This window comes from Pyxicephalus adspersus, chromosome 11, assembly GCF_032062135.1.
Source record: "Pyxicephalus adspersus chromosome 11, UCB_Pads_2.0, whole genome shotgun sequence".
In the NCBI taxonomy this organism is placed as follows: Eukaryota; Metazoa; Chordata; class Amphibia; order Anura; family Pyxicephalidae; genus Pyxicephalus; species Pyxicephalus adspersus.
The window spans coordinates 32,620,801-32,633,137 of record NC_092868.1 but is presented as its reverse complement, the minus strand read 5'-3'; the positions used below and the strand labels follow the sequence as shown (position 1 = coordinate 32,633,137).

Here is a 12,337-nt window from a genome sequence, read left to right as displayed (position 1 = left end):
TCTATCCATGAATATATAAAAAACATTTTTATATAAATATGTTGTAGAAGTCTATGTGTATCTTCAGACTTTGTTATCTTATAACAAATTAACATCATTGTTAACAAAGTGATGGAGTTTTTTAAACAACAATAATTTATTTTATTGTTCTAAAACTATTCCCAGCATGCTTAGATCTACACCTTGATAATCTGAGACCATTGAAAGTCTTTCTCCTGGTGTAATTTTCTAGTCAGTCAATATCCTTTAATGAAAAGAATTCCGTATACAATTATGTGACACCATTATCACGTTATGAGAATGATTAAATGAAAAGTACACTAAAGATAAAATCGTTTGTTTCACTCAGCAACCAAGCAGGTTGCTAAGTGTCATTTTTAAAGTCCTGTAAGACAAATGCTAATGGGCAAAAACAAATTATTTTGCAGATTTTTCAAACATAGGCCACATAGTGTGACAACTAAGAAAGTGAGGTTGGATCCATTTGTATATAGTATTTTATGTGGCTTTGAAATACATTTACTAATTAGGGGACATTGCTAGTTTGTGATGGTATGTATAGCACATACATGTTTGTGTATGTGTAAAATTAAGGTGTGTATGTTTTTGTGTATCATGCAGATTGTTTTTATGTTTGTGTGTACAGTGCCTAGCTATGTGTGTATTTACAATGTACGTGTAGTACAGATTGTACGTATGCTTGTGTACGTTTAAAATGCAGAACTGTGTGTGTGCACATATGTAGGGCTACATTTGTGTGTATATTAATATAATACTGGATTGTGTTTCTGTTCTGCATTTTCTTTTGTGGCTTTATGCATTTAAAATGATATATGCTCCCCCGACCATTGCCTAAAGCCCCCCTGACACTGGAGGTAATGTATCTGCTTTAATTTGGCTGATAGTGTGTCATAATGCTCTGAACGTTATGCACATACCTATATTTTACCACAATGTCATGGTCATGTACACTTCTTGTACATAGCAAGCTGTCATAATGAGGGGTAGTAATCTGACTAGTCAGCAGTAGACGTGGATATCCAGGCAGAATTACTGGCCATCATTCCTAAAAGAGGTGCCATTTAGGTGTACAGATTAGCAAATACAAAAAAGGTTTAGATTTATGAAGACCCACTCCCCTCTATTACTATTACCCAGTTAACTGTTACAAAACCTCTGTTTATTGGTTGGGTTATTTAAATCGCAAAGATAGAAAGACACAAAATAATATTCTGTACCTATAAATTGGATCGTGTCAGAGGACCTGCAGTATTGCATCCAGTAGGGTCCAATTTTAAATGTCATTTTTATCTATACCCGGCCCTGGCTGGCTTTGTGAAAAAGGGCCACGTCATGCTGGAATAGACAAAAAGCTCCCTCACACCTTATAATTGGAAATGAACAAATAAAACATTCAAATGCAGTCATTGGGAGGGGAGTTCAGATGCATTGGCCAAAGTGTATCAGCCTTCCTTTGCTTTTTTTGTCCCTGGTGATTGAAGGTGGTATGGAAGACGTACTGTACATAATAATTTGTCTATTTGTTCAATACAGCATACATATTCACTATATCATTAGTGACACATTAATACACGCTTTAACATTATGTTTCCAATCTTATGAAACAGGTAGTCTTAGATCAGGGTGCCTAGGCATTGGATCATCCCATGTAGCAGTTATTTTACTCATGTCAAGCAAAATATAGTTTTTTATTATTTTATTAAAATACCTCAAATCCTTTTTCATTTCAAAACAATATGAAAATATGATCTCTAATAAATTTATATGAGTTTTGTTGACGTGATTGCAGGTCAGTTTTGTATGTAAATTATTAAATAAATATATATATATATAATACACACACACATATTTACATATATCCATACTATTCCTAACATAGCAAGTGTATCTTATTGTGTTTGTAAATTATCTATACTTAACACTGTTCTTGAGGTGTGTGTATTGTGTATAAATAATTCACATAGGATATGGCAAAAGAGAAAAAAAATCACACTTATTCCCAGGGTACCAAGGCATTCCCTTTGCCTATTGGATAATGAAGTCCTCCCTCCCCCTCATCCTAAGCTTGCATTCATTTTCCTGTGATGCTGGGTGGGAATTTTCTGCACGGCTCAGGGTGACAGCAAGAGGAAAGCAGACAGCCTTTAAAATAACCAGGAGAGCCTCCAAAAGGGATGTGAATAGGTCTGATTAGTGCAAGGATGGGTGCTTTGTAATGGCTGCGCTGGGAAGATGCAGTTAATTTGTTCCACGGCTGGAATGGAGACACAATCTGCATGAGCCTAGAATGCCATCCAGCTGAGGAAAAACAAGCTGGAGGGTTATGGGAAAGTGCGGTGTGTAATGGAGCAAGAGGCTTGCAATGAGAAGAGCCCAGGAAGGTGTGATCTGTACTGTCTGGAGACAGGAATATTGGATGGATACAGTGGATAGAAGAACCGAGGCATCCATCCTGTTGCTGAGGCGAGCCAGTACCCAGGTGATAGAGTAAAAGCAACATTGCTGGTCACAGTAAACAGGTCGCAGCAACAGCCGTGGCTTTCCAACATCTGGAGAGAACGTCGCTAATAAGCCACGTGTGGCTAAAACAGCTGTATGGATCCAGAGTTTACATGCCAAAGGCTTGAATTGCAGCCATGGGAGGGAAGCTGGTGAAATGGTAAGAAAAACATTATTATTTTGTAATTCAGAGATTGCAGGGCCAGGTAAATATCCCTCTAAATGTATCTATCTGATGCTTTTAGTCTTAGTAATACATGTTCACTCTGTTGAGAATTATAAATATTTCCTGGTTGATGGGTGCAATATTCTGTACTGCTGTATGGTAATGCATTGCATTGGGGCTCATTTAATATTACAGAAAACAGCATTCATCAGTTTGATGTAGTACTATTGATGAAAACCTTTCTGTGATTGGCTGCTATACATTACTGCACATTTTTCATTGGTTAATATGAGGACCATACGCTTTTTTTTCAGGGACTTGTTTTATATAATGGACATGTAGACCCAATTCCTAAAATATTGGTTAGGCTTAAACATGGTATTGAAATATAATTTTTAGGTTTTTACAATGTGCAACATTCACTGAAATAGACTTGATAATCCTGCCATGAAGGTTCTTCTTAATGTACTTCCTGGTATTAGGTGACAATGTCTTGTTGTTGTCCACTAGCTACACTGTCACCCTAACAGGCTAATAAAGGAGACCACAAGTGACCATTTCAACACACTTAAGCTCACACTTAGCTCACTGTGGTCACCACCAGGAAATCCACCTTAAGACATGCAATGTATTGTAGGAGTGCATGTGGACAGAAAGTTATTACAAAGAGGTAGCACAAGATAAGCAGCATGGAGGCAACACACGTTGATAAATTCATGATACACTATCAAACTAAATGCCATGGTCTACATCTACTTTAAAGCTGCAACACATGCGGGCGGGTACACTAACATTGCAAAGTAAAGTATCCTATACCAACCATTACTTGCAGAATGATGGCAGATGATTTCTATTTGTTTGCTATATGTTACTGCACTTTTCACCTAGTCTATTATCGTAATAAATATGCCTGGCTCACTAGAAAAGGAGATACATACTGAGCATCACAAACAAAACTTCATGTTATTAAATATTAAACATTTACCCCCGAGAGGTTTGCTTTTATGGAAAACTAACTATGCCATTAGATTACATATGGTTAAATCACCTTATGTACAGTACAATAGCATTAGGCTGTTATAAAGAATTTTCTCAATTATAATTATTTGATTGACTTATAGAAGCTCATTGGATATTCATTGTAGTTGTAATGGAACTGTTTTCTAACATGTCAGAGTCACAGATATCTCTAATATCATTCTGACATGCTGGGGTTATTGATGACCTTGTCTGAGCACAGATGGGTCAGCTGTTGGCTCTTATTTCTAGGGACATGTGTGACTAATTAGGCATATCTCTAAATTCTGGCCTGCTATATGCTCCTGTGAGCTCCTTTTGCCAAAACCAATGCTTTGATTGATTACAGTTATTCTTATTAATTGTAGTATTTTCTAGATGTGACATAATGCCATTTAACTAAAGACTGTTTTGGTTTGTCATTGGAGTTCTTGAGTTTTCTTAGCCAGCCAATTTGCTGCAATCACCTATTTACTTTTTTATACTGAGATGATTTTAATAACGTAAGTGCTATCATAGAGATAATTGTCATGCCATCCATGTCCTTAAAGCTGAGGTTTAATCTACTAATATTTTGGCCTTTCCTATTTCCATCCTTCACTCATCAACTTGCTAAAAAAATGTTTAAATAAAAACATTTCTTTTTTTTTCATTCTTACATGTCTTATTCTAGACCAAATGATATCATCACTGGGTATCTGGCATTATACCTGGTAGGGAGGATCCGACAGGGTGCTGTGCATATGCCCTTTAAATATTACAGCACCATGCCTGCTTCTCTCAATAGCCCTCAACTATGTTTCAAGTAGTGGACTTGCTGATGAGACGATTAATGTCTGATGGTGGATATTATGATGTCCTGATGGTGGATATTATCTGAAAGAGTGGTTCCTGGGCAGGTTTAATTTGGATGGGAACCACTCTTGGCAACCCTCACATTAAATACTAAGGGCCATATGTTTAGAAGAGCTGAAATCCAATAAAAGAGACCAGGGACAGTCAAGCTTGAGTGGAAAGGCCTAGATGATAGTTACATAGACAGGTTGAAAAAAGTATACCAGGTTCAACTACTAGGGAAATAAACATATCCCAGATAGACATAGATGACCCCAAAAATCTGTTTTAGTTTGCTCTAATGGGAAAAAATACCATCTTGATAATGCTGGATGTGTTCCAGCCAGGGAATGTGATGGGCCATGTCTAATAAAAAATATTGGTGAAGTAGGACCTTTACATTATGACATATAATGTTGGAGTGCAATAATGCCTGATAAATGTTTTAAAGTGTATGTTTGGGCTAAATAAAATACATTTGCCCAACTGCATATTTTCAATGTTTTATTCCTTTAAAATTGTAAGAGGACAACATCGTTATCATTCTGCAGTAAATTCCTGGATGTTTTTGTCAATCCTGACAGTTTTCTCCTGCTGGACTGCAAAAATCTACCTATCCCCACCCCTATCTGGTCCCATGCATCCATTCATTTCTTTTACCGCAAGTAAATAAAAGCTGTTCTGCCTACAGGAACATAGTATAATAAAATAAAGAATTCTGAAACATTTTCTATGGGTCATGCCTGGAGTTTAGAGATTAGTAAGGCTAAAGCAAAAGAGACCCATATATTAAAAGACAATCATGATAAAGCAAATGTGCTGACCTTGCTACATGTTACCTGTAGCCTTAAAAATTTGAACATAAAGTCTTTGGGGTTCAAATGCACAGGCAGAAAGAAAAATTAGTCTGGGCGTGGAAGCTGCTGATGGCTATAGCCTTCCCATTTAGGTAAGTAGGTAAGAATTTGGGACACCAAGAAACTTTAAAGAAGGGAGGCTGTCCCCCTAAAACGAGGGATGTATTTACCAATCCTATGATAAATCGCCAAATTTTATTGTGATTTCAAGCCGATTAACAGGTTTTTTTTTTTTACAATGGGCTCCTTTTGTTGTTTCTTAAAATGGATCAACTGCTACACATTTGGCCATTGTGTTCAGAAAGGTAACAGCCTAGGACCACAATCAAATCCCTACCTAACTGTACAAATTGAACACCCTTGTGCAATTAAACTAGGGAAGACTCCTATCTACCCCATGCCTACTGGATAAAAAAGAGATCATTTAAAAATACTTGGCTGATCAGATATTTTAAGTGATCCTTTTAGTCCTTTTCCTGAAGATTATTCATACTTTTGGGTTACATTTTATCTTTTGCTGACCTCTGATTTTCTCTTGTGTCAACCCGCCACTGTATCATTAATACACATTTTCCTATAAGTTGGCAGTCAGATTGTGAACAAAAGAGAAGACTGCTTTGATCAATAAGTGACAGATGTGCTGTATAGATCTTTTAGTTCTAGAGCAGGAATAAAAAGGGAGCTGTTAGCACCAACGTGTGACTTATACCATGAAAGAAACCCTGCTCTTTACTTCTTTTTTACATTTCTTACATTATTTTCAAACAGTTCTACCAGACAATAGTAGGTTTCTTAACTCTCCAATCAGCCCAATCTTTCTTATATCATTGTTAGTAAACCTAAAGTTATTATTATTATTAATATTATTAATTATAGCAATAAACAGGATTTATATAGTGCCAACATTAAATAGGGGTTGCAAATGACAGACAGATACAGAGAGGACTCTACCCCGAAGAGCTTACAATCTAGGAGCTATCATAATATTAAAAAAGCTACAATTGTACCTTGTTTTATTTATTTTCGGCAGGGTCACAACTGGCAGTTTTATTGCCAAATCAATAGGCCCAAAGCTAAAATGGGGAGTGTGGGGAAAGTTGTAAATGAAGAGGTTAAGATTGCCTTTTGCCTGTGCTTCTCAATGCTCAAAATCTTTTTACTTTACGCTCCATGACCAGGGCAGCTAATGTCCTTCTCCTAATTAAACTTTTGTGTTTTTACTTGAAATTCATGTCCATTGAACAGTTCATTTTATTACAAAAACATATCCAACTTGTCAGTTTAATCAGCAGAAAAAAAGGAAATTGCCAGTAGATTTTCACCCCATCATAATTTTGTTTCCGGATGTCTGCCCTGCTGAAACCTGTGATCTCAAATTGGTAATTTTCATATCTCCTTGTCTCAACCTACAATAAAAGGATGCATCTGATTTTATTTTGCATTGTAGATTTTTCTTATGAGTTTTTCAGAATATCCAGACTGGCTTTATCATTTCTCTTGTTCCGATAACTAATCAAACAAATCTCTGTATGGGATTGTAATAATTTTTTATCATTTTGATTATGATTATTGAGTTAGATTCCCCAGGAAATACAGTTGGCTACTCGGGTGATAAATTAGCCTGTTGTACAAGACGTAATTAGACTTATCTCAGACAGGTATTATCACGTTTCTATCTGCAAAGAGCTTTGGCAGACACCAAGTTTAGAATATTAGAATAATTTAGAAATTTGTTTTTAAATCTTTTTATGCTGACACACAAAACAAACACATATGCTTTTATTGGTCAATGAGTTTAAAGACTGAGGAGAAGACCCAAGAGTTAGGGTAGGTATACTGAAGCTGGTATATATGGAATTCAGCATTCTGGCTCCCAAGGGCTCTAGAGCCATTAAAGGTTATTCTGGGTGGTTCTTTTTGTGTCTCCTGGCAATTTAGCACATTGATAATCGACACACAATGAACGTTGGTATCTAATTGTGAACGGTTTCAATTCCCAATGATTATTGTGTTGAATTTTGAATATAGTTGAAAAAGTTTAGATAGATATCAGTGTTCGCCCTGGACCCTTTGAGCCGGGTGCACCATTCTGCACTTTTCAGTAACCAACCAGCTATCGTTGGGTGGTTACTGAAAAGTTGGGGAAACAGTAACAGAAGCAGTTCACCAAAAATAGAATGACCTGATATTCAATCAGCAGTGATACCATTCTATAAATACTAATTAAATATTTCTGGCTTGTATATTTTTCCTCCCACCTTACATAGGAAGTACACATACTGGGTGGGGGATCCAATTGATCGACTCACTTGGGGGAACTAAGTGGCTGAGAGACACTTTTCAAGACACTGTTTTTAGCAGGTATTCTTTTGTAAATGAGTGACCCAAAAAAATCTATGGGGAAATGAGCCTACAGCACTTCTGGAGAATTGTGGAAGAAATTATTATTCCAACCATTCAAACACAGTCACAACTTTACATTCACAGAACTCCTTGCAATCGTCAGGAGATTTGCTGTCCTGAGTGTGATTGCACCATACCTGCACACCAGACCTCTTTTATGTATTGCAGAATTACAGCATTTTTCATTTTCTTTGGTTATTATAACAAACAAATTAAAGCTGCTGTTTTGGTAAGTGATAACAAGAGACAGATTGTGTATTAGGAACAGTTTATTGCATTGATTTTTATTACAGGTAAAAGAGAGGTTGATGGTGATAAATAACACAGCCTCCTTTCTTCTCTGTTCGGGTCGTATCGATTATCAATCCAAAACATGATTTATTTATAAGGCACATGACCTTGATTTCAGAACTCTCAATGTTAATTTGTTAGACTGGTTGGTTTTCTAATGAAAAGGATCAATAAAAAGTCTAGGCCAAGAGCATTACATGGAAGGCATGTCTGAATTCTAGTATTCTTGTACAATTACTTTCAAAAAGGCGTATATATTTATATATAAAGTTCACAGGGTAACCATAAATGGGGGCTAAAACCCAAATCAGTATTTCAGTACCTATCCAAGGAACAGAGAAGGACAAATAAATGAACTGAAGTCCTAAAAAAAGAAAACATATGTTATGCATAGCATGCATTTTCACTAAGTGTGTACTTTGATTTAGTAGTATGTGCAGTACTTTAAAAAATAAGAGCAAATTTTAGTTCAGTCATATTTCTTCTTCTTTGTGCTGACCATCTGTAAATAGGTATACACTCACCTAAGCCACTGGTAAAGACCGGAGTTTTAAGGTGAGAACAATTTTTACATTCCTGGGCTGTTGTTCCCGCTTACATCCACATCATGGGGTGGGACCGGTTTTAGGCAGGGTCAATATATGGCATTAGGTAGATTGTAGCTGCTTATCAGAATACAGATCCAATCCTGGCTATATGTAACTATTTCTGTTTAATGTAGTGTTGCACTTGGTAGTGTCAACGGGGTTCTAATACAGTATAAGGTGCATAAAGACATAACGTTACTTTGAATGATCAACCAATGAAACCAACCTATTAAAAAATACTCTACCTTGTCAGATATTCTGTTGAGCCTTACCATGGCGGTATACTCCTGGGTAATCACTGATGTTTTCCCAAAATATTCTGGTGATGAGGATTGTCTGATATAATCCCTTCTTTTTCCTCCACTGACTTTACCTATCTTTCAGTAGTCAGATCATACTTCCACAGCGGTAGGTAGTTTATAACTGTCAGATAAAATCACCTAATAAACATTATTAATATTATTATTAATATTATTATTATTATTATTAATAATATTCAACAGTATTTATATTGCACAGCACTGTACATTAAATAGAGGTTGCAAATTCCAGACAGATACAGACAATGACACAAGAGGAGGAGGAGAGGCCCCTGCCCTGAAGAGCTTACAATCTAAGAGTGTGGGAAGTAGCACACAATAGGAGGGACATTGCATTTAGCTTATTTCATCTATTTTTAATGTAAAGAGAAATTGTTTCAAATTATCTCAGAGCGCAAAAGTACATTTTTGTGAATTATTTATTTAGTACAAAATTAAAATGCATTGTATAGTATATGATTGTTTGAAAATATTTCTAGATCTAAAATAGATTATAATAAACCAGATAAAAAGTGACAGCTTGCCAGGTGGCACTCTTTGATCAGACAGGGAGATGCTCTTATCTTGATAAGACCCACATTTCTTATTCAACAGCTTAAAAGGCCAAACAACTCATTAATTCTAGCAGGCAGCTGGGGCCCTTGACAAAAATTAATTAAAAAACTGCCTTCATTAACTCTTTAAAAGCCTGGAAATAATGGGATTACATATTTTGAACTGCATAATGTCTTTTTCTTTGTAGAACATTTTTTGGTTTGTTGTTTTTTGTGTTTTGTATTTTAATAAAAGATTTTTTCTATTATTTAAATATTTGAGTCCTAGTGAGTGCCATCAAGTTTGTCTTTTGGGTATCCACACAGGGATGATAGCTCAGTATCTTTGCTGAGATACTGCCGTCAATGCACCTGTAATAATAGGACAGAGAAAAGATGGGAACAGCAGTTCCTGGGTGGCTCCCAGCAGTTGGCAGATTGCCAGCCACTCGGCTTCCCCGACTTCTGCACTGGATTTTAACGAGCCAGCATTTGAACATTTTAAAGCGAGTGCCAGTGGGTGGTACTGAACCCCTAACCACCACCACCTCCATTTAGCCCCCACGGGCAGCACCAGGTGCAGTTGATGGGGGTAAAGAAGATGAAACCACACCGCAACCCAACCACCTGTCAGAACTAGACTTTAGGTTACTGGAAACATATGGACTGTTCTGAGAACAGTACATTCTGATTTGACCGAAACTGGGTGGCACTAAGAGATTTACACAGGTTCTCCCAGTATTTGGCTATTTAATACAATAAGCAGTCATTATACTGTACAAAGTTAATATTGGAACATTTTCATTTTTTAATAATTTTTTTTTGGTAAATAGACTTTTAGATTAGTGAATAAAGTCAGGTAATGCAATATACATTCATTCTGATTGCCTTAAGTGTATAGTAAGGCAAAATAAAAATAAATATATGTGCAATACATGCGCATTTCCCTGTACTGGATCCTATTGACCTGCCAGAAATGCAATCATATTTTGGGCTCACAACACAGCTTTTTTGTGCACTTAAAATTGTCAGCTTTTCCCTTTATCTATTGCTAAGTTATATAACCACTCTGATTTCTCCTACATAAAATATATGCAAGATATGTAGACCAATACCACGCAACTTGGAGGGTCGATGAGACTCCTATGCAGAAAGATTGTAGTTCAGGAGATACTCTTTATCAGGTAACATAGTTTAGTAAAAATACAAGCTTCCGGAGTGGTCTAGATCAGTGGTCACCAACCTTTTCGGTCTCGCAGACCACTAAAATCACCAGCTCCCAAACCAGGAGCCATATGTCACTCAAACAGAGAGAAACCTCCCCCAGAGTGACGTCATATGACATAACCCCGCCCACTCTCCCATCCCAGGTCTGAGCCTGCAATGAAAGAGTGGGTGGATTGTGTCCAGGAACACAGCCCGCCCACTTCCCTGAGCCTGGGAACTGTACTGGGGACATGGTCCGCGGCTCTGGCTGGTGCTTTCCCCCAGCAGAGTCCTTCTCCTTACCCTGCTCGGGGGTGCACCGGCCAGAGCCGCGGACCACTGGTGGCCTAGATCCTTTCTTCAGGCTTTTTGTAATTTTTAAACTACAAACTTTCAGTATTATTAGCTAACATAGTACAACACTTCACTATTAACAACCTTAAGATATCAGCCACATAAGTAGTACATTGATTTAATTGTGTCAGCAGACACATAGGGCCTGATTTAATAAAGCTCTCCAAGGCTGGAGATTATACACTTTCAACAGTGAAGCTGTGTGATCTAGCATTCCAGGTTTGCTGGATCACCCAGCTTCACTGATGAAAGTGTATCCTCTCCAGCCTTGAAGAGCTTTAATGAATCAGGCTAATGGACTTGCATTGTGAGTCAAGTTCAACTATTGTGTAGCACTGCAAAAGTGAGTATGTAATGTAGTATGTATATATTGAGCCAAAATTACTAATAAGACGATTATATATATATATATATATATATATATACACCAATTTATATTTAAAGGCTGATATTTCACACATTGATCTAGAAAACTCAGAAGATCCAGAAAATTTGGCAAGACTATTCATTTTCCTAAATAGATGTTAATTGATGGGTCTCCTTAATCATACATATGCTTCCATTGTAAAAGGGTTAATATTTGTCTGTAGAAGAACCATTAGAAGCCACTGACATTGCTCTTATCTCGGGGGAAAACTGGGATTGGCCTGCCAATCCAGTTTATTGATTGCTATTTCCCTCATTTAAAATTGAGAGTTTCTGCTTGTGACCTGATGATGTAACAGTTTAACTGTATCAGGGCAAAATCATGTGGGCTGGAGACACATGGCATTTTTTAAATAAATTGTGTCAGCTTTTTGCAATTTTCTTTTGGTAATACAACGATCTTCCACCTTTCCCAATAAACAAAGATTTATTATGTAGTACCAAAATAACGACTAGTTGGGCTAATTCGACTCCTTGAGATAACACAGAAAATGTGCACAAGACCTACAATTCTGAATAGCTGACATGGCAACTGACATTTTTTTAAACATTTATCAAACAGAACAAAATACTTTGTGTGTTATATTTAACATACCAAAATGTAATAGGAGAAAAACATTGTTAGGGTTTGCATACAATTCCAATTCCAATATATTTTCAAAGCAGAAGAACAAAATCTTGTTTTATTTAAAAAAAACAAACTTTGGAAATAGATGCAGAGATGCTTGAAAAGCAAGCTGTATATAAAGAAGGAAGGGTGAGTAACAATATTTGTAGGGAGGTTAGCCAACATCCAAAACGTGTCCTAAATGGACTTCACATG

At 36.7% G+C, this 12,337-nt stretch overlaps 1 protein-coding gene across 4 annotated transcripts in view; it reads left to right on the top strand.

Moving 5' to 3' along the window:
* DIXDC1 (DIX domain containing 1) overlaps window positions 1-12,337 on the top strand; it is an 87,656-nt gene that overhangs the window by 48,228 nt on the left and 27,091 nt on the right. Inside the window, exon 1 of one of the 4 annotated variants that reach the window (XM_072425643.1) lies at window positions 2,038-2,680. The exons of the other annotated variants lie outside the window; for them this stretch is intronic. Coding sequence (XP_072281744.1) covers window positions 2,658-2,680 — 23 coding nt within the window. The 5' untranslated portion in view covers window positions 2,038-2,657. Of the gene's footprint in view, window positions 1-2,037; window positions 2,681-12,337 lie in introns of those variants that run through there. 4 annotated transcript variants of the gene reach the window in all.